A 25,393-nucleotide genomic window follows, 5' to 3' on the forward strand; every position below is an offset into this window, starting at 1 on the left:
TTGTGAAGGACGAGTAATCAGTTTAGTATTTGTTGTTGTTGTTTTGTTGTTGATGATGATGATCTGTTATTTCTTTTGTCCTTCATAACTGCATTATCAAATGATGTTTTTCCATAGGAGTCCATGAGAAGAGTGCGGCTGCCAGTCATGTACCTTTACTTTAATATATTTGGGGAATGGAAACCAAGCGTCAGAAAAGTTGCCCTTCATTTTCTGATAGGATGTGTTCTTTCTTGGGGGGGGGGGAGTTATGCACTGGGCCTTTGCCTGGAGCAGTAGACACCAACCACTGAAAACCTCCCCAGACTGGCCATTTCTTGCAAACCAGCTGCTTTGCATGCATTCCAGTGCCTTTCCATCACACTAATGAGCGTTAGGCCACTTAAGGCAGAGCATGCATGACTGAGATTACTGCAGATCTGTTGCAGTGTTTAACTTTCTGGGAATCCTGGTATCATCGGTAGATTTTATGCAGGATAAATAATTTGCATTTGATATAAGGTTGTGTGTTGGTTTGGATCCTTGTTGGAAGTACACAGGATCTGTGATGACGGACAATTTCAAAAGCAGATGCGTTTCGACAGCTGGATCAATAATTCACATTCTAATGCTCTCAGGATAGATATTTATCTGATTCACCCGCCTTTTTCTTAGTCATTTCATAGAGTGGATAAAGAATTGTCAAGGGAGAGCATAAAATGAAGCTTCCTGAGAATCTCTCTTATTTCAACATACCTGAAAAAGCTAGTTTATGGGAAATTGATAAGCACCGATAACACATGTTAGTGACAGAATATCCAAACAACCAGATGCACTGCTAAATTTTCTCTGAGTGTTTGCTATTTTTAAATAGGAACTTTTTGTGCTTGGTTCTTGGAAGGTGTAGATGCATTTTTTATGTAAAAAAACAAAAACCCTTTTAATATGCATGCATATTATGCTTGCTGTGCAAATTGTAGCTCCATTTGTTAATTATTGTAAAGTTCCTTTGCCTCTTTGTGGAAGCTTCATTAGTGAATTTTTGTAGCCATAAGAGGGAGTCTTGATCTAAATTGTTTCTAGTAAACACATGGGGAGGGGGGAGGGGAGAGGAAACAACAGATTCCTTCAAGGGAGTTTGATTTTTTTTTTTTTAATGGAGTGCAAATGTGGATAGTTACTTGCAGCTTCTGTTTGGTCTGTGGTATAAGTCAAACCTCCTTGGAACTGTTCCCTGCCCGCTCACCCCCAACTTTATGTCAAATTATACCTGGAATTTGCTGTCAGGTGTACACAGCCTCTCTCCATCTACCCTCCCCTCTTTAAACGGTGTTTTATTTAAGGGTCTCTTTTGTGCTCTGCGTAGCTGAGTTTGGTGGGAAGAATACCGAGGGCCTGAATGAGTTTTTTTCCGCCCCCTCGTGAAGGTTAAGTGGACGTGGTGGGCTGTGGGTCTGCAGCTGCACAATGCAGAGTGACAGTGCTTTAAAACATTTTTTTGCAAAGTTGTTCTCATGCTGTCTGGAAATGCGGAGAGGAAGGGGGGGGACAGAGATGCCTTTTCTGCTCTTGCAGATGAGAAAAGAGAGAGCCACCTGTCACTGCAAAAGTGCAGGTGAGGGTTCTTGTAGCCCTATAAGTGTATGGAGAAGAAAGAGAGGAGGGACTGAAAGGGCTTGATAATACTTGCCCTGGCCTTGCTTCTTCAGTAGCTATGATGACTCGCTCTCCTCCCCCCCCTACCCCGTCCTTGTTTCCTCCCAGCTTTGAGCTGCAATGAGAATGACGGGGACCACCTGGACCGAGACCAGCAATACCCCAGCAACCAGAAAACGAAGCGCATGAGGACATCGTTCAAACACCACCAATTGCGGACAATGAAGTCTTATTTTGCTATTAACCACAATCCGGATGCCAAGGACTTGAAACAGCTTGCTCAGAAAACAGGCTTGACCAAGAGGGTTCTCCAGGTAAGAGAGGATGTGGGGTCTTCTGTGTCATCTGGAGGTGCATAGGAGGTTCGGATCTGCTATGGTGCAAGTTTGGTAACTTCTCTTCAAAACCTCTGAAGGGTTTGCAGAAATTGTGCAGTCTGGCCAAGATTCCTGGCATCATCCGTTCCTTAAGCGCAGGCAGGTTGATCAAGCCATTTTGATATACTCCTGTGCATGGGGAGTGAGCTCCCATTCACGGGTTCATGCATATGGGCTCCCAAAGTGAAGCCCCTGTGACTCACAACAATTCTGTGCCCTTGTGAATACATTTTGTTGTAGCTGAGAGATTAAAGATGTGTCCTGTGTTTTCCTGATGCGTGAACTGCGGTGCTTTTGGAGTGTTGCAAGAGGTAGAAGCCACAGCTGTGGAAATAATACCTTGTAGGTTCTGGCAATACTAACCCCTGTGTGTGCTCTGTGCTGATGCTTGTCTGCCTACTGCCACTGTGATACTTGCTTTCCCAAAACGTATCTGTATGCACCATCAGGAGAACGTTCCCAAGGCAAACTGGGTTGTGCCTGCACTGTCTTGCACTTGGGGGGGGGGGAGTTGACAGCAATGGCTCAGAGGAGAAAGGATATTTAGTTAGGGCACTGCCAGCTTGTTTGCAGGATCCTTTGGCACTGCCTCTTTGAGGCTGCAGCTTCTGGCTTTTGCCAGCTGACCCCATCATTTCAAAAATGCTGTCAACCGCCTGCACCCAATGATCTCTAGCGAACTTGCAGCATTGGGGGGGGGGGCATTGCAGGCTGACTGGGGAGTCAGGCCCATGATGCAAATTTGCAGATTAGTTATTTCAATTTATAGCTTGCCTTTCATCACTGAAAGGTTTGCAAAGCGGGCAGCAACAATTTTAAAAAGCTATCACAAGGCTAAAAGTATCTGCAATAAAGCACAATATTAAACAGCGCGTGCTCTCTCTTTCTCTCATGCTAATTTACGATTTAGTAGCAGCCTCATACCTGAAGATTCTTGGAAATTAGAAATAAATAAAAAAGCAGAGCAGTTTTGTTTTGTTTTTTTTAAATAATTTTTATTAACTGGCCAATCACATCAAATTAAATCACATCACATAAATTCCAAATTACAAAGCCAAATTTTTAAATTTTGTTGGGGGAACCCATACTTCAAGATCCAAAGGGGGATTCAGATCATCTTCTTATTACTGTGTTAATGTCCAAATCAGTCCCAATCAGTCCAAACAAAATTCATAATTCTATACAGTCTTATCTTGGTGTTTCCACATCATATCTTGTTCATATAATTTCTATTTTTCCTTTACGATCTCTTCTGTTAGTCTCCTTAAGCTGATAAGCAAAATAATAATTCTGTGTGGATTTCCCGTTCCTCCACTAAGTCCAGATGGTTTCCATATATCTCCTTCGTAGATAGCATCGCTCTTTCCATCATAAATTTGGCATTTGTCGCTCTTAAGTCCCACCGAGGAGTTGATCCACGATATGTAAACAACTCTATTTCTCTCTTTCTCCTCCCAGACCCAAGAGCTCCAACAATGCCTCCCAAAATGGCGACGGCATTTTTAACTGCGTCATTCCAAAACTCTTAGCTTTCCAGCTTCATCTTGAAACATTGCTTTGGTTCGAAAGTTTATCTCCACACAGCCTTAAATCCACAGCTTAAGTCCTTAGTTTCTGACTCATTAGGGGAGGGGATTCTTGTTAAATCACATAAGAAAAAGGAAGGCAGGTTTTTCCCCCCTCAGTCATACCGTATCTTGACGTATCTTCTCATATTTTATTCTTGCCTTGTTATCAGAGATCTCTTCTGTCAGCAGTCTTTACTCCCCTTTTTCCTTGAAGCATGTGCAATTTATCTCGTCCAAATTGTTTCTTTTGAAGATGCTTGCAACTAGCGGCGCGAATCAGGGACGGCGTCCAGGAGTGCCGGAATCCCACAGGAGGGCTTTGTGCCTAGTGCCCCCACCCCCACAAATTCGGGGGTGGTATAGGGCACAGCAGGCAAGGGCCGTCCCCCCCACCATCCTGGGGGGGTTAAGGAGGCTAATTACCCCCATCATAGCCTCCAAATTACCTCGTGTGGGTCGGAGAGATGTTATTGTCAGCCATCTTCCGATGCGCCACCTAGTGACCCCCTAAAAGCAGAGCAGTTTTGAAAGCAGCATGAAGCTCTGCCACTGGGCAGCAGATCTAGGGCCCAGTGCCACTGGGGCTGCTAACAACACCCCTTATGACTGCCACTTTGCATTTCTGCTAGAAATAGCGCAGCAGCAAGGACCTGTGCTGGTAGTGATGCAGTTAGGCCTCTCCTGCTGTCACTTGCCATGCCGACAGTGGCACCTCTGCCTGCAGGAGCGGAGTGTGTCGCAGCTGCTGGTGTTCACCTGTGCTGCCCCACAGAGCCAGGTGCTGCCCGAGAAACCCAGCGCTGGGCTCTCAGCTACGTCGCTGTAGCTGCACATGCCAGGCCTCACCCTTCTTCTGGATTGCCTAATGCTGAGCATAGCTGCTGCCTGCCCCAAACCATGCGCAGCACAGCACCAATATCACAGTTTGTGACCTGCAGTTCATCCACAAACATGAACCAAAAAAGTCTGAAAATGCTGTTTTGTCACCAACAGCTCCTGTGTTTAAGGGGATTCTAGATGAGGAGAGGTGACCTTTGGGCTGGGCGATTGCTGATGTTTCAAGTCCATCAGGATGCAGATCATGCCACCTGGGAGCGTGTTTTTTCTTTTCCCTGGGGGAGGGAGTGTCCCCCACACAGGGCTAGTTCTGAGTTCGATGATTTTGTGGTCAGGAGGTGGCAACCATTTAGGAGGAGAACCTGCGGGTCAGCCCACTGTGGTGGGACTTGGAGCTTGTCTGCATGTGGTCAGCTGGGCTGGAGATTTGTAGAGTCTTCCCTGATGCATCAGCAGAAATGTGTGCTGCATGTTTGGTGCACTTACATGCAAGATTTGGAAAGGCAGGATGTTCCATATTGTTGGCATCAGTGCATGTAATCTGGTGCCCTGCCGAGGTTTTGGGTGACAGCTGCCATCAAAGCGACAGAGGCAGCTGCTTTATCCTGAGTTAAGTCACTGGTCCATCTATCTCCGTATTGAGATACCTACACTGTCTGGTAGCAGCGCTCTACCAGGGCTTCAGGCAGAATCCTTTCCCCACTTTTCCCTTGAGATGCTAGGAATTTAACTTGGGATGCCCTACCCAGTGAGCCATGGTCCTTCACATCAGCCATCATGGCCAACGGACAGGAGTCATGGGAGCTGTAGTCTACAAATGGGTAGAGGGCACCAGGATGGCAGAAGCTGGCCTAGACTCAGTGATGTTCAGGAGGGTGAGCACATCGGATCCAGCTGTGGGGGCAGGAATAATGATGACATTTGCCAAAGCAGCTGATAGATTACATCCTCCTTGAACAGGCAAGTAGGTGAAGTGATAATGAGGCTTTCGAGTTTTGCTGTTGCTTGTGATATATTAGCGTAGAGGAAGTCATGATAAAACCAGCTTCGTATTATATGATGCTCATCCAATCTCAATAAATTGAGCATTATGTTTTGTGCTACTGTTGCTTGGTGACCAGTAACCCTACTTGGAGGTGTGGCTGTGAGGACTGTCATGGTGAGCTCTTGCACCTCAGAAAATAACCACTAACTCACTGCATGAGTTGAATTACTCCCGGCTCTCATACAGAAAAAGCACAAACAGATTTGGCCTTCTTGTGTGTTGCTTCTGCCGAACATGAGTGAGAAACTTTGTGTTTATGTCTAATATTTTGTTTATCAGCTTGCTGTTAGGCTCAAAGTTGATCAGGATCCTTTCCTGTGTCTCTCTGGGTGGTTTGTTGGGTGATCACCAAGGGGTTTCCAATTCCCAATGGTCTAACTCTGGCAATAGAGACTGCCTGCCCATGAGGCAAAGTGAGGCAACCGCCCTGGACAGCCGGATCCAGAGGAGTGGCTGCTTTGACCTCTGAGGAACACAATGCCCAATGTTGCTGCCATGGGAGCAGCGATGACATATACCAAATCTCCCCCCTCCACAGCAGCAAATAGGATGTGATGCTGGTCTCCTCCCACCCCTAGAGAGGAAATGGCAAGGGCTGCCCTCTGGGGTCTCCTGGGGTCTTTGCCCACCTGGTGTGATTCAGATCAGGCCCCTTTCCCACTGTGATGGCCCTTGACTCCCGGTTCAGACTGCCGGGTAAGGCTGATTTCATCCTTGCTGCCCTGTTCCCGACACAGATCTTCACTCACTCCTTTTTCCTCGATGAGAGGGGGCATTTTGTGGCTTGCCTCAGGCACCAAAATCTCTTAGGCCTGTATAGCAGCAACCAATAAAAATACCTTCTCTATAAATTAGGCTGCTGGGTTGAAAACTGGGAGTGGATTGTTGTGTGAAAGGACCCGTGGAATTGGTTTTGGTACTGATTGCAAATTCCTGGGCCAGCCATGTGTATGCACAGAGACAACCTGCTCCTCAATTCCTTGCGTAGGTCCACCCAGCTGAAGAACTCTTATTCCTCTGGCTGCAGTTGGTGGGTAGCAGCAGAGTTGCAGTGTAAAACAAAACAAAACAAAACAAAACAAAACAAAACAAAACAAAACAAAACAAAACAAAACAAAACAAAACAAAACAAAACAAAACAAACAAGGTTGAACAAGCCTGAAGCCCTCTCACCCCTGTTGTACTGGGTGCTGAGCTACAGCTAATCTAGCTCTCTGTTTTCAGAGTCAACCAGTGGTGCTATTTTACTCTACAGAAGGTTAAAGTTTCAAGAATTCCTGGGGAGGTGAAATTTTGGAGATTTTTAAGTAGAAGTTGAGTGGCCATCTGTCATGGATGCTTTAGTTGAGATACCTGCATTGCAGGGGTTGGACCAGATGACCCCCAGGGTCCTTTCTAACCCTACAATCCCTTCCCCAACACCATCACCTGACGCTGTGATCTAAACCACTGAGCCTCTTGAGCAGGTCGGCGGTTCGAATCCCCGCGACGGGGTGAGCTCCTGTTGCTCTGCCCCAGCTCCTGCCAAACTAGCAGTTCGAAAACACACCAGTGCAAGTAGATAAATAGGTACCGCTGAGGCGGGAAGGTAAACAGTGTTTCCATGTGCTCTGGTACTTGTTACAGTGTCCTGTTGTGCCAGAAGCAGTTTAGTCCGGCTGGCCACATGACCCGGAAAGCTGTCTGAGGACAAACGCCAGCTCCCTTGGCCTGAAAGCGAGATGAGCACTGCAACCCCATAGACTGGAATTAACCTTTACCTCTCTCTCTCCACACACACACACACACACACACACACACACAAAAGCAATGTGTAAATTTTATTAGATTTCCTCTGAAAAGGGCAAATCTGAATTAAATCGGGTAGAAATGCAGGATGTTTGCATGTTTCTGGACACTGCAAAAGCCTTGCAGGCGTTGGCTGCACCAATTTCACAGCAAACACCTGCATGGAAGCACTCAAAAGGGATAGTGAAGTAATAGAGGATGGGACCCTGCTGATTTATGAAATGAAATGTCACATTTCCAGAAACAGATCCTGCTTAGACAACCTGCTTTGGTGCATCAGTTTTCCAGATGAATTGCGACTGCCTTTTCCTTGAGTCCAAAGTCTGAATTTGCTGCCTGGGTGGATGTCCAGGGCACTCCACTCTTGCAGGAATGAGCAGAGGGTGTAAATGCAGCAAGGCTGGCTCACTGCATTTCGAAGTAAGTGAAGTCGTATGCATCGGAAAAGGAGGACTAGTAAGACCACTAATTCCGAAGTCTAAAATTAATTAACTGCCTCACTGCTTGTCATCCGGAGCCAGCACAAGATGCCTGGAGGAACACAGGAAACCGCCATAGGACCCAAACTCTCGGGGTGGAGGTCCCTTTGCCACCCTGCCCCCCATAAAATACTTGAGGCCCCCGACACAGTTGATGGGCATTGCCATTCAGATGGTGTGTGTGTGTTGTGTCGTGTGATTGATTGTGTGGGGCAGGGCTTACCTGCCTCCCCAATATTTCATTCAGGTTGGCACCCCTGAAAGCTGCCTTGCGCCAAGCGAGGCCTGCTGATCTAATGAGCTGAGGGTACCACACAGTCTCTCCTTGCCAGGCGATGAATCTGGGAGCTTCTGCGGGCACAGCTGAGCTCTTCTGCCGCTGAGCTGCATCCCCTCTGCAGGCAGAAAAGTGAACAGAATTCACTGTGGCAGGCGATGTGCAGGCTATGTTTCAATGGCAACCATCCCCAAGAGTAGATGAATTTAGGAATCTTGTGCTAAGGAGTTAATAAGTAAGAGGAATTTAGACATGGAAAGGCACGGCTTGCAGGGAGGTTGAGCTGAAAAAATGTAAGAGCATTGCAATACCATATACAGCTCTATAGTGGGCAGAATTCAGTTTCCATCATTTACCAAACCCTCCCCAAGTTGTCAAACAGGGATGGTACAAAGAAAGGCAAGCGTGCATCTGAGAATTATGGATACTTTGCCTATGGGACTGTTCTGATCTTCTACCAACTAGCTATTCAGAGGCTCAGCCTCCAGGAATTTAGGTAACCATTTTAAAAGCCATTCATGTTAGTGGTTATCCTGTGGCGATGAGTTCCACAAGTCAGTTTTGTATGAGATGTGAGGAGCAGATTTGGACCCAACTTGTATGTGTGCATCTGGCTTTGGTGCAGGGGTGGGCAAGAGCAAGGAAAGTCACCTGTGTGGAACAGGAAATCCTGTCTCTTGGATTTGGAGACTCCTTCTGCCCTATTCCCACCAGCTTGCCTTCTGGATGATCCCATCTCTGCACTGAAGCCAGCTCTGGCGTTGGGGCTCCCCAACTGCCTCCTGCCCCCTAGGCCTAATTTGCCATCACATGAGGCCCTTTTGCAAAGGGGTGTGGTGCTTTGGGTGCATTATATTTAGAAAAATTATAAACTGGAAAAACCCTAAACATCTCCAAGCTGTGTACAAATGTATATAAGATGTGACTGACTCCCCATGAACCAATTAAAAACAAATATACAAAAGTATCATTTAAAAAAAGGTAAAATCAATAAAGCAAATATTAGCTATGTCCTGGCTTTTGGCACCACCTTGACGGGCACCTGCCAGAGAGGCTGGTCTCAACCTTTGCCCTCCAGAATTCTCCCTCTCCTTTTCTTTACCGTCTGTGATGATGGCTGTCATTGTGTGCTGGAAAGCTCTGCTGGGTGTGCTGGAAACATTTCAGGCTGCAAGCCTTTTCCAAGGGACATGGTGGTTTAGGTTGCATCATTTTAGTTTTATTTATTCGTTTAGAAAATTTATAAAACTGCATGCTCAAAAATAAATAAGTAAATCTCCAAGCAGTGTGCAAGCCCATTTGTATACACAGCCTGCACCGGGGACTCTGACATCTATATTGCCTCCCTGTCTTTCGTAGTGTTGATGTTGCCAGGTATGGGAGGCAGGTTCTGGGGTGCTGAGTTCAAGTGACCCATCACCACAAAAGAATTAAGCCCTGCTAGAAGTTTCCTTTTGGCAGGGGTCGGGCTGATATGCAAAAATATGTGACCACCCCACTTGCTTATGGTTGATATCACTTACGTAGAGGGTTTTTTTTTGGGGGGGGGTGATATGTTTTATTTGTTTTCTAGAATTTGAGGTGTGCAACTTAAAAAGGAATTCCTGCTTCTGATGATTTACTGCTTCCTGTAATCCTTCCTGTATTCCTGGAGAGCTGTTGGTGCCAGTCAGTGTTGGGAATACTGGTATATCAGTGTTTTGGACTCCAGTATTTCTGTGCCCCCCAGCCAGTTTTCTGCACCAGCCTGGGTATGTGTAAAGAAGTAGAGGCAGCCAGGTTTCTGAACACGTGCAGAGTGCCTTTGTTTCATGAGTGAGCCCAGCAGACCCACTGGAGGAGGTTAGGGACCTCCTGATCCACACACTTCTGTATTTTTAGAAGCAGCTGCAGAATTCTCTCTCCTGAGGGTGCGACCGTGGAAGACAGAAAGCAGGATTCAGATAACATGCTGATATGTTTAGATTAAGTTTGTAAAGTTGATACAGATAACAAATTAATAGTTAAATAACAATAATAAAGATGAGAGTTACAAATTGCAATATAAATAAGGATATAAGAAATGACGAACGCGGGTGGAGGGAAGTCACGTAGGTGTAATATTTATGTTTGTATTTGTGTAGTGTATTTGTATTGTCGGTATTTGCATGGTTGTATTTGTAATGTTGTGTGTGCATTATTAATAAAAAGATAAAATTAAAAAAGAAAGAAAGAAAGACAGGAAAGGGCAGCATTTCGCCCAGTGGGATAAAAACTGGGTTGGTTAGGACAGGGCCTTCGGCCAGGCCAGGCCAGTAGTGGAGCAGGGACATGACAGAGCGCCATTATTTATTCCACAGCAGGGGTGTGCGTTTGCCAATGCTTGCATGCCAAGTAAGAGAGAGAGAAAGCCCCCCAACTAACTGTGTGGAAAGGGAGGTGGGTTGCATATATTAGCAAGGGTTAAAGCAAGCAAATAAAAGTGGTGAAGTCCTTTCAACAGGGACCAACTGGAATGTCCACAATATGGCGAGCAAGGTTCTGAGTCCAACAAAATTCTTTATCAGGTTAGATGCTAAGCAAAGTGCTGTGTGTGTGCGAGAGAGAGATAGATTGAATAACTTCTGCACTTAGAAGGGCATTATTATTACGGCATAAGCTTTCGTGGGCTAGTGGCCTCTTCCTCAGATGCATGCAGTGCCATTGTTAGAGGCATATACTCATAGGGATGTTAGAAACAGAGAACATTAGCTGTGAGGTGAGGGGGAAATGAAATGCAAACACCGATAACTGGGTTAAACTGAAAACATATGTAAAATAGTTACTGTGGCCATTCATGAAGTGGCACTGACGATAACGCAAATATCTTGGCATTGGTCGATTGACTCCCCTCCTGTAGTAGGATTAAATCCTGTACTTTCTGATGAGTTTTCCACTGGGAGTTTCTGATGGAAGTTCCTTTGCTCAGAAATGACTTCATAAAGATCCTGTGTGGTTGTCATGTTCTGCTGGTTTCTGGGTATCACCCTCTCTGGTATCAGATGTGCGTCCATTTATTCTTTGGTGTGGAGAGTGTGGCCAGATTGTCCTGTGTGGAATTTGGAAGGGAACTTCTGGCAGATGGTGGTGCACAGTGCCTGGAAAATCCTGATACATAGAGAAAAAGCAAGATGCAAACATAACAAATCCATACACTTGGATTCATTTACACTGATATTTTAGGGGATCAGGGGTGTGTGTGTTGCAATCGATTCAGTAGCACTGGGTACAGAAGGCAGCTAACAAATCCAGAATATTCCTGTGTAATAATGTGTAGTATTAACAGCTGCATAATTATACAAACCTGGAGAAAGTATATTTACGGTTGCCTATTAATGTATACACTGCACAGTATTCAGAACTTGAATTGCCTTGGCATAGAATTATGTTTTGTTTTGTACGTAAAGGAAACTCAGTCATGGTTTAGGGCAGTGGTTTAATGGGAAGACTCATAAACCCTTGTGCAAACCAGTCAGGGTGAATATGCATTGTTTCACTAAAAAATGGAAAAGATGCTCAACAAAGACCAGGCATAGTCTGACTTCCACAGAATTTTTGTGCAAGCCAACCAGGATGAAAGCTCAATAAACAGGTCACCTGGATGAACCAGACAAATGGATCAAAGTGTCCTGAAATTCGTTCTAGCATTAAAATAAACAACAATTGCCACTTTCATGCTGCGTGGGAGACATGAAACTGACTTAGACTGATTGAGACCCCTTGTTCATCTTGGCTCTGACTGGCAGCAGCTGCCTCCACCATACCTCCTGCTGCTTAGATGCTTTCTGTTTGGAGGTACCAGGGAATCAACCTGGCGCCTTCTGAATGCAAAGCAGGTCCTCTTCTGCTGAGCCATGGCCCCTGTGAAGACCCCATTCCAGCAATAAGCATCTAATGATGCATTAAAGCGGTTGCTCCACTGCCTTTCCACTTCCTGCAGAAGTGCTCAAGGGGACTGACACACTGGAGCCTAACGACACTCAGACCATGATGAAACAGTTAACTAAAAGGCAACAAGCAGTTCCCTGAGAAACCGCAAAACATGTGAAGGACCCAAGCTTTATTTTATTTTTAAATTGCATCCCACCTCCCCCCCCCAAAGCTCACATTGTCTTACATGGTTCTCCTCCCCTTATCATGTAATCACCAAAACAACATTGTGAGGCAGGTTAGGGTGAGGGACAGTAACTGGCCCAAGGTCACCCAAAGTGAGCTTCATGGCTGAGTTGGGGCAGATTTGAACCCTGAGCTCCCAGGTCCTAGGTAAAGGTGAAGGGACCCCTGACCATTAGGTCCAGTCATGGCCGACTCTGGGGTTGCGGCGCTCATCTCACTTTATTGGCTGAGGGAGCCAGCGTACAGCTTCCGGGTCATGTGGCCAGCATGACTAAGCCGCTTCTGGTGAACCAGAGCAGCGCACGGAAACACCGTTTACCTTCCCGCCGGAGTGGTACCTATTTATCTACTTGCACTTTGACGTGCTTTTGATCTGCTAGGTTGGCAGGAGCTGGAACAGAGCAACGGGAGTTCACCCCGTCACGGGGATTCGAACCGCTGACCTTCTGATCGGCAAGTCCTAGGCTCTGTGGTTTAACCCACAGCACCACCCGCGTCCCTCCTAGGTCCTAGTCCAGCACTATAACCACTGGCTCTCAAGAAAAGTGGCAACAGTGAAGTATCTAACACTAGGCATGGAATTCTTTGTTTACTTAATGGAGGCAGGGGTTGTTATTGAAGGGTAATACTGGGAGGCAACAAGTATTGGGTCTTGATGGTGCAAACCTCTCATTGATAGCCTAGGAAGTGCCCCCACCCCCTGTCCATGCTGGCCAGCAAACCAAAGGGTATTTGCCCAGCCCTGCCTGCAGATGACAGGGATCTAACCAGCGGCCTCCTGTGTTCAAGGCAGCAGCTCAGGGCTACAAGGTTGATCAGGGTTGAGAGAGTCTTCTGTGGGGAGACTGGCAGCCTTCAGCCTTTCCTTACTATGAGGGAAACCCAGGTAATACAGCAGCTAGCCTTGAGGTGAAAGGGCTCTGTGGTTATTTTAAATAAAAACGTGCAAATCTTTGAAAATATTCACATCTGGCAGGTTTGCAAACGATTACGAGTTTGCTTTGTGCTTTTTGCTTGGAATCAGTTCGGTCTTGGAGCATGTTGATAATGACAATGGCTATCAGAGGCAGGACGTAATTGTTTTGGGATTTTTCAGCAGGAAAGCCTGGGAACGTTTCGGCTGGAGGCTCCGGGGCTGCTTTGGCCCTTGAGGGGGGCTGGGCTCTGATTGGTTCTCTTTGGAGCAGGCTTAAGAAGTCTAGTCCAAACAGTTGGAGGTATGCGGGTCTCCCTGACAAACAAGGCAATAAAGCCGCCAGCAATCAGATGTCCTTGCAATATCTTAAGTAGAGCCGGCTGCATCTGGGGAGGGCCCTATCTAGTCCTACATCGTGTTCTCACAGTGACCAAAGAGGCGCCTCTGGGAAACCGAAAGGAGGGCCTGAGAGCAAGGTCACTCTCCCTCTCCTGTGCCAGTTCCCAGCAGCTGGTATTCAGAAGCACGGCTGCTTCCGGCTGCGGAGGCAGAGCAGAGCCACCATGGCCAAAAGCCCGTGATAGCAAGGCCACCGTGCACTTATGGTCACCTTTAGCAAAAAGGACATGGCAGTACAGTCAACCCTCGGGTTGAGCGTTTTCGGGTTGCGCTCCACGGCCACCCAGAAGTAACGGAACGTGTTACTTCCGGGTTTCGCCGCTCGTGCATGCGCAGACGCTCAAAATGATGCCACACGGATGCGCAGATGCACAGTCACGGGTTGTGTTCGCTCCAGGATGCGAACGGGGCTCCGGAACGGATCCCGTTTGCATCCTGAGGTACCACTGTATAGAGCTGGAACTGAAGGAGGAAAGGATAACGGGAAGGATCAGCAATTGGAACACCTTCCTTGCTTGGAGAGGCTCAGCACCAGATCACAGAATTGTCAAGTGGGAAGGAATCCCCAAGGGACATTTAACCCCAATACGCAGGAATCACAGATAAATAATCCTTCACAGGGTAGCCATCCAATCTCTGCTTCAAAATCTCGAGTGAAAGAGAGTCCTCCACCTTTGGGAAACTGTTTAGAGGGGGGAGGCAATTAAAGGGGAAGCATATTTGAACTGTAAGGTTATGCTTCGCTTCCTCTCTCAAAGGAACATAAGAAGAACTCCTGCTGGGTCAACAGGAGATCTGTCTAGTCCAGCATCCTGTTCTCTCACTGGCCCACCAGACAGGGCTGGCCCACCCCACCCATGAAGCGTGGTCCACAGGGGCAGCAGAACTGTCTTCTAAGGCAGGCACGTCCAGCTCCCAAGAGACTGGGATCTACTCCCAGTATTAAAAAACTGGCAGTGATCTACCCATTGGCATTGGAGGGAGGAGGAGTATGCGTGGGGTGGGTGGATTGCCCAGAGTTGTTGAGCTTTCCCCCCATAACTTTTTCTACAGGATAAGGATCTACCAGGATCAGCTGGGGATCTACTGGTAGATTGCGATCTACTGGTTGGACATCCCAGCTCTAAGGGAGACATCCTTGTGTGTCATGCTGCTGTTAAGGCCAGGAGCAGCACCAGGCAACAACGTTAAGCCTAAAAATTACAAGATTTGGGGCAAACATTTCACAAAATGTCTTTATGTAGTTCATTGAGAAAATTAATGTAAATAAACAAATTGTCCCTGCAAACGACAGAGCCTTTGATTCCAAGCGTCATAAGGATGTCCTGTTATTGCTCAGCAGATAAGTGCAGCAAAGAAGTAAGAATTTAAATGCAAATCATAATGCAAAACAAAATATACTAAATCTCCCCAAAAACCCAGTTTACTTCAAGACGTTATTTATTCACTTTCTTATTAGCTTCTTCTCTATCCTACTTTATTCCATCATGGAACCCAAGGCAGTGTACAGGTGTGGCTCCCAGGTGACCACCCAGTGTACAGGTGTGGCTCCCAGGTGACCATCCAACCCAGGCACTGACCACTCCCGAACCTTCTCGGCTTTAGCAAGGTGATGGTTTTAGGTAGCTACTCTGGGGTGTTCCTAAGCGGAGCAGAGAGGCCTTCTCAGTGGATATTCTTTGGATGCTGAATTTTATATTATTTGGACACCGGCCAGAGTTTGCAAGGGGTGCGTGGCAAAATGTGTAGTCAGATGGGGCAGAATGTGTTTACAATTTCAGGATAGTGGATGCTGTGACTTATTCCTTCATTCTCTCCTGTTTTGCTTCCTTGTTTCTTGTCTAGAAAGAAAGACAGGGTACACATATGAAATAATAAACCAATTACACCACCAAGGCAATTATTTTCTCTTCAAGGATTTCTGTTTCGTACAATTCTGTGGTGTCCTCTTTTTTTTCATATATTTCCCAATGAAGATGCATATTTCTTTGTGAATGGAAAGGAGATTTCAGGGGGCCAAAAGTTGTTCTGTATCTCCCCCCCCCACCCCGGACAGTATTAACTTAAGGATTTAAGCCTCTGATAGTTTGTGACTCCAGAATTGTATGGGGAGTTTTTCTGAAATAATATGTTGGTCTCTGTTCATAATCCCATGAGTTGGTGAGGCTCCTTTGACAACAAGAAACCGAGCCATTAGAATCCTTGGCCCAGTCCTGTGGAATTGCTCTGCCGACAGAGATTTGGCAGGCGTCTTCTGCGCCAACCTTTTAAATGCCTGCAGAAAACTTTAACATTCTGTTAGGCTTATGCACGTAATGAAGAATATATATTTGCATAATAGTTAGCTGATTTTGGATTTTAAAAACGCTATTAGGTTTTTATTGCATGGTTTTACATATAAATGTTGTAATCTGTTCTGATATGTTTTATGAATAGCACTATATATTTCATAGATGTGTAAATAAATGTTGTTTTTGTTGTTGCTTTTTTAAAAATGCAAGCCAATGCCCCTTTGGGAGTTAGGGTGCTTCTGCTCATCCGTGCGCGGTGGATGAGGAGCCGCTTCATGTTTGCACATCATGTGAACAATGACACCCTCATCACGATGCTGTCGTGTATCATTTCCCCCATTCATTCTGGACCTACCCAGGGGGCCTTCAGGCTTTCAATATTTGAAGGAGAGTTTCAAATGCAAACTGGAAATTGGTTTGTGGATTTTAAGTGTTTATCCCAGTGAAGCAAACTCACCGCTAACAAAATAATAATAATTCATGGACTTTTTGATGGGGGAGTGCATTGAAAAAAGTGGAATGAAAGAATGACTAAAGATAAAGCATGTTAAAAAATCCTGCCAGCAAATCAGGCAGAAGCTCATTGTCCTATAACTGCCTCATAAACAAAACAGAATGAGCACTCAGTAGAGCCTGGACCCCCCCATCTAACCACCATGTGAACTTTGTGCAAGCAAAAGTCTGGAGGAGCCCTGTTTCTGCAGAAAACCCCATAAATCAAAAAGCTGTGGAACTAGTAGCCCGGATTAATATTTGTCAGGAATTGGGATATGGGACGGCACTTTGACACTGCATAAAGCTTTAATGTGTGAGTGGTCCTGAGTCTGCCATGAACTGCTGTGTGCAACTGTCTCCAGACCCCCACACTGTCCTGCCCATTCTGCATTGCTGCTCCTTACCAGAGGTGATGTCCGTCACTGTTAAATGTTCAAGATTTCTAAGGGAGAGTTGCAGCTGTTGTCTCTTCTACTGCACTCCTTTTCTGCAGCAGGATTCTCACAAATATTCGGGCATCCGTAGTGTAGAAAAGGGGGGGGTGCTCAAGAGAGCCTCTCCAGCTCCCTTTCTGGTCTCACTGCTGCATAACAGCTCTGCAATGCATTCCCGTCACCACCACCCTCTTTAGGTCACCTGCAGTCCTAGAAAATGGGGGACATCTAGGGATGTCCAATTAAAAATTAGATGTAGGGATTCTGGATCTGTGAGCCTTGCCTCTCCATCCAATGTCTTGCAATTTACTCTGAGCACAAGGCCAGCGCTCCATCTCTGCTTCTCCATGAGAATAGAAAAAACAACAACCTGGCTTTATGCACTCTGATCTTAGAACACTGAACGTGTGGATTTCCGTATTCCCAGAGCTGGCATCTTACACAGACTTTGCTAGTCTAACTGTGAATTTTATTAAGGACAAAAGGAAGCAGGGGAAACAGGCAAAAGGTCAAGAGAGATTACAAAATAAACCAGAGCACTATGGTTATAAAATGTGACAAATCTTGGCCTGTTCACCAACAATACAGTATTTCTGGTCTACTTCTACCCAGGCAGCGAGTGAGTCCTCAGAAAAACTTTTGATAAAGTCCTTCACAATAAGTAAACCTAGCAGTCATGAGATATGAGAATCAGAAACTGAGGCTATATAACTTATTCGTAAATGCTTTGCCCAGGGCCATTTGGCTGCTGCCTTTATTACACACCTTTAGGTGTCAGGCAAAAACATTCCTCTTCAACCAGGTCTTTGGCTGATTAATATCCTACTTTTAAATGGGTTTGTGGAAAGAGGTATGTGTGGGGGTACTGTTTTGTTTTTTTCTTGATTTTTTTAATATTGTATTTAAATCTTGCATTTTTATGTTGTGAAATCTACCCTGAGATATATGGATGAAGGGTGGTATGCTTAACAAACAAACAAACAAACAAACAATTAAATAACCAACCAATCAGTCTGGTGTCAGGGTTGGCCAAGTCTGTAGATGACTCAAAAATTATTTAAGATTGCAAAATCCATTACTGGATGGTGAGGCTCTCCAAATAGATGTCTCCATACTGGGAATATTGCAAATGAGGATGAATAGGGGTAGCTAACTTGTAGCCCTCCAGGTGTTCGTGAACCTTGTCTTCCATGGAGATGTAGGCCAACAACTAATCCAGAATGCGGCAGCTAGACTGGGGACTGGGAGCGGCCGGCGAGACCACATAACACCGGTCTTGAAAGACCTACACTGGCTCCCAGTACGTTTCCGAGCACAAGTCGAAGTGTTGGTGCTGACCTTGAAAGCCCTAAACGGCCTCGGTCCAGTATACCTGAAGGAGCGTCTCCACCCCCATCGTTCAGCCCAGACACTGAGGTCCAGTGCCGAGGGCCTGGAAGGATGTTGTGGAAGGATGTGTTTATAATTGCCTGCATAAGCTTGGTGGAATTTTTTGATACAGAAGGCTGACTCTCTAGTGGCAGAGTGTTCCACAGGACTAGCCCAATGACACTACAGGCTGGTTTATTCTTGTTATCAAATGAGACTCACCAACTCGAGGAGCAGACAGTGACACTCCTGCACATGATCTCAGTGGTGGAGCTGGAATGTAAGAGTTCGGGCAGCCCAGTCCCAGCGGTTCCGTGGACCTCAACTGCATAGGGCTTTGTGAATAAGTACAAGAACTTTGGACCTGGCTCAGTAGTTAAGTGGGCAGCCAGTGTGGACACTTGTGTTACGTTTCCGAGCACAATTCAAAGTTGGTGCTGACCTTTAATGCCTTAAACGGCCTCGGTCCAGTATATCTGAAGGAGCGTCTCCACCCCCATCGTTCTGCCCAGACACTGAGGTCCAGCGCCGAGGGCCTTCTGGCGGTTCCCTCCCTGCGAGAAGCCAAGTTATAGGGAACCAGCAGAGGGCCTTCTTGGCAGTGGCACCCGCCCTGTGGAACGCCCTCCCACCAGATGTCAAAGAGAAAAATAACTACCAAAGTTTTAGAAGACATCTGAAGGCATCCCTCTTTAGGGAAGCTTTTAATGTTTGATGCATTATGGTATTTTAATATTTTGTTGGAAGCCGCCCAGAGTGGCTGGGGAAACCCAACCAGATGGGCAGGGTATAAATAATAAAAAATAAATTATTATTATTATTATTATTATTATTATTATTAACAACAACAATAACAACATCTGGAGGACTTTGAATTTCTCACCTCTGGGCATTGGGAGAAGTTTTAAAAAGTTGAAGGGGTGGGAATCAATCATGATAGAAATTTATAAAATGACATTTGATGTGAGGAAAGTTAACAGAGAAGGTTCTCCATCCCCCCACCCTGTTTCCCCCATAATACAAGAATTCAGGATCACCCAAAGAAATAGTTTGTTTATGGAATTTCCTCTTGCAGAATATCGCAAAATGGCAGCTGTTATCTCCTCGTTTCCACTGCAATCCTGGTGGAATGAACTCCGGGCCCCAAGTGCGCCATCTAGCTTGTCATGCCAGTCTGACCAAGATTCTGTCAGCTGACCCCACCTCTGGGCCTATCCTGGTGCACCTGGCCCTATAAAACCCTTTCCTCTCTCAGATGATTCTTCCAGCCTCCTGCGCCCTCTGCTTGGGTGTTGGCTTCCGTCCTGACCTTTGTCTTCCTCTGGCCCTCAGAAGCTTTTATCCTGCTCTGAACCCTGACCCAGCCCTCATCCTGCCTTGTGCTGGACCCAGGGCCAGATTTAGGTTTGGTGAGGCCCTCAGCTACTGAAGGTAATGGGGCCTTTATATGTCCAGCTGTCCTTTGCCAACAACAACTGCCGCTGCTTTTTGTGTTGAATATATTCTATATGGTAATTTATGGACCAAATAGATATCTAAAGCCATCTTATTTGTTTTTTTTATCTTATATTTTGGAAATGTACATCCAGTTTTCTTTCCTTTAATTTTTCTGGGGGCCCCCAAGAGGGTGGGGCCCGAAGCTATAGCTTGTTTAGCTTATATGTAAATCCGGCATGCTCACATCCACCCCATCGTGAGGCCTGGCACTGTATAAAATGGGCTGCAGGAGAGACAGACCTTTGGTCTGATCTGGTACAGCCTCTTCTGTTTATGCCTGTGGGATAGTTCAGTTGGTAGAACATGAGACTCTTAATGCCAGGATCAGGGGTTCGATTCCCATGTAGGACAGAAAGATTCCTGCATCGCAGGCGGTTGCGCTAGATGACCCTTGCTCTCCCTTCCAATTTTATGATTCTGTGATTGACATACGGTGAGAGCCAGTGTGGTGTAGTGGTAAGAGTGTTGTACTGGGGAGAGTGAGTAAAGGGTAAAGGGACCCCTGACCATTAGGTCCAGTCGTAGCCGACTCTGGGGTTGTGGCGCTCATCTCGCTTTACTGGCCGAGGGAGCTGGCGTACAGCTTCCGGGTCATGTGGCCAGCATGACTAAGCCACTTCTGGCAAACCAGAGCAGTGCACGGAAACACCGTTTACCTTCCCGCTATAAAGTGGTACCTATTTATCTACTTGCACTTTGAGGTGCTTTCGAACTGCTAGGTTGGCAGGAGCAGGGACCGAGCAACGGGAGCTCACCCCGTCGCAGGGATTCGAACCGCCGACCTTCTGATCGGCAAGTCCTAGGCTCTGTGGTTTAACCCACAGCGCCACCCGCATCCCCAGGGGAGAGTCAGACCCAGGTTCAAATCCCCCACTCAGCCCTGAAGCTCCCTGGGTGACCTTGGGTCAGTCCTGCTCTCTCAGCCTAACCCCCCTCACAGGGTTGTTGTGAGGATAAAATGGGGAGAAGGAGGAATTGTGTATGCCACTTTGAGCTCCTTGAAGGAAAAGTGAGATAGAAAGATAATTATAAAATAGAACAACAGCCTGGCTGCTGGAGGAGTTTAGTTCAGCATCCTGTTCCTTACTCACAGTGGCCAGCCAGGCAGCTATGCAAAGCACGAAGACCGGGCTCGAGTGCGAGAGCACTGGACCCTCTTGTGCTTCCTGGGAAGTTGCATCCTTCTGGTACTGGAGCCAGCACACAGCCATTGTGATTGGTATCCGTGGGTAGTTACTGCTGGCGGCCACCACTTTCTCCTGTGGGAGGGAGTTCCCCAGTCTAAACTGTGTGCTGCATGAAAAGTCCATCATTCACCTGGATTGGATGTCCCCAACTTCTGGTGTTATGAGAGGGGTAGGAAAAGGTTCGCGGAGCCACTTTCTCTGCATTGTGTGTAATTTTATGCACATCCATCATTCCCCCTCTTCCTTGCTTTTTCTCAAAACTAAAAACCTCACGTATCGCAACTGTTCTTCATAGGGTCTCACTTCTTGAGGCTGACCTTTCCTGAATCTTTTCAAACTCTGCAGTTTCCTTTCTGAGGCAAGCTGACCAGAACTGAACAAAAGCTGTTTGTACAAAGGCATTATGATATTGGCAGTTTAATTTCCAGTCTCTTTCCTGATGACCCCTAGCATGGAATCTGCCTTTGCCACAGCTGCTGCACATTGGGTCAAAATATTCATCCAGCTAATCGGTTTTCTTGCTGTGGCAGCAAATACAGCACCTTAAAGACTTAACAGAATTATTGTGGGATAGGTTTTTGTGGCCTAATACCCACACGATCAGGTGCATGGATATGCTTAGAAACTTTGTAGGGCCTGGTGAGAAACTCTGTGCACTGTTGAAGTGACCTGGTGTTCATTTTACTAGTCCAGGAAGGCTTTATGCTGGCAGCTGAGGCTCTAGGGGGGCTGTTGTGTCAGTGGTGAAGCCTGGTAGACTTGCATCGGAGCTAGAGGCTCCACTGCTTAGTTTTTATTATTAATTCTTTTATTTGCAAATTTGACAAAGAAAGAAAGTGAAATAAGAAACTTATAATAATCCTAATAATAATACTGATGCTGATGTATGTTTTAATCTTCAAGTTTATTGCTGATTTTATTTTATTTTTTGGAAATTTTAAAGAGCTGTCTTCCCTGATGATTTTATTGTTTTTTTGTAAATTGTTAGGTGATTTTTTACAATCACATGGAGTAAATTGAATGATGATAATAATAATATACGGATAATACTAACTTAAACAACAACAAAAAAAGCCGCCAACTGTTCACGTTACGGATACAGTAACCACAAGTGCATGCATCTTAAATTCAGCATTAATGCAGTTAATTCCTCAGGTCATTGTGTAATAGAAGATGGACACCTGTCCTTCCAGGCTCAAAGTATAACTCACTTAGCAACCATAAGGGCTTGCAAAGTCCACACTTATTGTCTTGCTGTTAATCCCCATAAGCACAGGAATATAATTTAAAAGTGTACACCTGCAATTATCAAGGGTTTTGCCAATACAAAATTGGCAAATAGAACAACCTCAGGCCAGAAGGAATGCGTCATGTGCTTGCGCTTTCTCAGCATTACACTTCCAACATCTGTCTATGTTGGACACTGCCTTCTTAAACAAACATCGTGGCTCCACCCCTGCCTGGTTCTCAGCCAGGTCCTGTTTCAGGCAGGTCCTTGCCTCCTCCCCCAAGAAGCCTCTGGCCGGGCACTTTGCCAGCAGCCCTGACACTCTGCCTTGGCTTGCAGCCTCTTTTCTTCCTATGGTCCTGGGGTGACAAACTGGCGCGTGGGTGTCTCACAGCTGGCCATGAATCCAGGCATCAAGACCTCTGGTCCTGGGCCAGGGATGTCAGGATCCAACAGTTCCTCCGGTTTTGCTGACAGTGTGGCTGGAGGGAGATCTGTTGAGGGGTCCTGGTCCCCTTGGTCTTCTGAGTGGAGGTCTAAGCAGGGCTGAATCCTGACCTTTGCTCCAAGCTCGCAGCATCCTATTCTGGGCAGGGATGGCGCTACAGCAGGTGAGGGGGCAGGTCAGCAGCTCTTTCCTTTGGCATACCAAAACAGGGCCTTGGAGGGTCTGGCACCAGGAACCCACTACCAGAGCACCCTGTTTGAGACCTCCCAGCGCTGTACCAATGCTCTTCACTGCAGATCATTCGAGGCCTGTCCAGTGGTGTAGTGTGTAGAGGCACTGGGGTGGTTGCACAAGGTGCAAAATTTGTAGGGGTGCAAGCTGGGCAACAAATGTGTCCCCACCTCCAAGCCTCAGCCACTCCTGCAGCGACCTGCCTCTCGTCCCCGACTGCTGAAGAAGGAAATGTCAGCATCCCTCCTTTCAGCTCAAGAGAAGAGGCGGCTGTGAGTGAGTGAGTGAGTGAGTGAGTGAGCCACACGTTTGGGAGCTGAAGCTTTAAGCAGGGGCAGTCCCGCCATAGGCCAGCTGGAGAAGCACTCTCACTATTCACAGGGACCAGGCAAGCTCTTGCAATCTATCTGAGGTTGGTCCCTGGGCTGTACGCAGCATCTTCGGGGGGAGGAGCGGTGTTGGCCTCTGAGGCCCTGCAGGCCCCTCCAAAAAGTGGTTTGGGGGAGATTATGTTTCAGATTGTCTACGGCTCCAGAGATGCTTGGATCGGGGCTCTTCTGGAAGCCCCTGCCAAGTCTGGAGGTGCAGAACAAGGTAGATTTTTGCATTATGGTACCAGGGAAGCACTTTGTCTTTTGTAGAAGTGTTTGCTACATTCCAAGGCATTTGGTTTCCGGGCATGGGCATAGCCAAGATTTTTGTTAGGGGGGGCAGGCCTTTTGTTAGGGGGTGCAGAACATCATTTAGCTATGCATTTTTATTGATTTAGGTAGGGGCAGCTGCCCCTTCCTGCCCCCCTGGCTACACCCATGTTTCAGGCCAGGAAAAGATGAGAGTGATCGCCTTTTCTCCACCGCGCTTGGCATGTGTGTCGTTTTGTTGCCACCATCCTAATAAGGGAGCTTTTGCATGCAGGCCTGTGAGCTGCCCACTTTGCCACTCACCTGCTTCCCCTGGCATCTCATCACATGATGGGATTTCCCTCAGCCTGCTTAAGCACCATCAGGGTTTAGTAGAACATCTCAGTAACGATATTGTTACTTGAAGGTGGGACTTTGCTCTGCAGCCGTCCTTTGTGCCTTAAGACAGTTGCCCCACCACTTGGGGATGAAATGCTTTGGGGTAGATGTGTCTGTAGGTAGCATTGCTGCAGAAATAGTAATTTATTGCGGTCCAGGCCCCGGGCATTCTCTTCCCATTGCTAATGCTGTGACAGATAGCTGTAGAATATGCAGCAGGTTTAGCAATCAAAATAGGAATCTTCTTCCTTGAGGAGAACAGGCTGTGGCTTCATTTCAGCCTTTGAATAAATATTTTGTTCATTGTGGGTTTGGTAATTGAGGCTAACCAGATCTCATTTAGAAGCGTATTAATGGTGTTTTGCTGTTGGATATGTGCCAGTTTTGGTTGATAGATTCTTGCTGTGGTAGTTAAATGCCCTCTATTTCAGGTGCCTGGATAGCTTTTACAGGTATAAGTAAACAGAAGAAAGGACATTTTTGGGATATGCAAATACATCTGTGCCCAAAGTGATTTTGCAGGAGTCCAGTGGAGCACTGCTGTGCTGCCACACTCTCAACAGCAGCTTCTGCAGAAAAAAGGCAGCGGTGAGGCAGGATTGTGTGGAAGGACTAGACTGGGTCTGCTGGTGCATCTGTGTAGCCCCAGCTTTGCCCCTGCTGTGGTAATTGGCATAAGGCAGAAATTACAAAATGTACAATACAGATGAATATGCTTTACCTGCGATTTGCTTTCCTGCAAATCCAGACATTGTTGGATACAGAAAAAGATGATTTTATCATTGAACAAATTCAGCACACATGTGCTAAGTATACAGAGTTGAATGCTGCAGCTATGATTGCTGAAATAATAATAATAATAATAATAATAATAATAATAATAATAATAATTATTATTATTATTTTATTTATACCCTGCTGATCTGGCTGGGTTCCCCCAGCCATTCTGGGCGGCTCCCAGCAGAATAGTAAAAGCATGATAAAAAAATCAAAACTTTCCTAAATTGCCTTTGGCGCCATATTGTCTTGTATAAGGAAGATTGCTAACTGGACAGCTTTAGATTAGCTTTAGGGGGTGTACAAGTGAAAGCTTGACTAACTTTGTTGTGACATTAAGAATCTTTTTAACTATCACTGTTACAACTGCCAGTTGTTAAAGAAGTTCCTCAAAACTTAATCAAAACGTATCAGAGATCTACAATGAGCCAAGAAAGACTGAGTAACATAGCAATACTGTCAACTGAGAGAGATTTCAATGTAGATTTCAATACCAGTATTTAAAAATTTGCAAAAAATTAAAAGCGGGTGATTCTAAATCACTTTTAATATACTAGCATTTAATGCATTTTACTTCAATAACATCAGTATTTTCTTAAAATACATGTGCTGGGGGCGGGTAAGGGGTTCGATACTGGACTGGAGGGAGGCAGTCAAGAAGTGCCAATGGTTTGTGGGTTAGGGGGCTCAATACTTGCCTTGCCCTGGGTGCTAGCAACCCACACTATGCCACTGTGCCAGAACTTTTGAAACACTGATCCAGCTACTCTTGTCTGCTTGAAAAAACCTTCCATCCCAGCTTTATTGATGAACACAATTATTATTAAGTGGTCAGAGTCATGTCCAGAAGTTCTCACTGAGTGGGAATGGGGCTTTTGTGAGCTCAGAGTTACAGTGTGAAGAGCTGCTTGGATCCAGAACTCCTTGGGAACTTAGGGCCTGGAAACGGAAAGGACTGACAGA

General features: G+C 46.2%; 1 protein-coding gene across 2 annotated transcripts in view; it reads left to right on the plus strand.

Moving 5' to 3' along the window:
* Positions 1-25,393, plus strand: part of LHX2 (LIM homeobox 2) — a 54,706-nt gene that overhangs the window by 24,106 nt on the left and 5,207 nt on the right. For both annotated transcript variants that reach the window (XM_083597376.1, XM_083597375.1), the window contains exon 4: positions 1,744-1,949. In XM_083597376.1, coding sequence (XP_083453502.1) covers positions 1,744-1,949 — 206 coding nt within the window. The remainder of the gene's footprint in view (positions 1-1,743; positions 1,950-25,393) is intronic.

This window comes from Podarcis filfolensis, assembly GCF_964270895.1.
Source record: "Podarcis filfolensis genome assembly, chromosome: Z".
In the NCBI taxonomy this organism is placed as follows: domain Eukaryota; kingdom Metazoa; phylum Chordata; class Lepidosauria; order Squamata; family Lacertidae; genus Podarcis; species Podarcis filfolensis.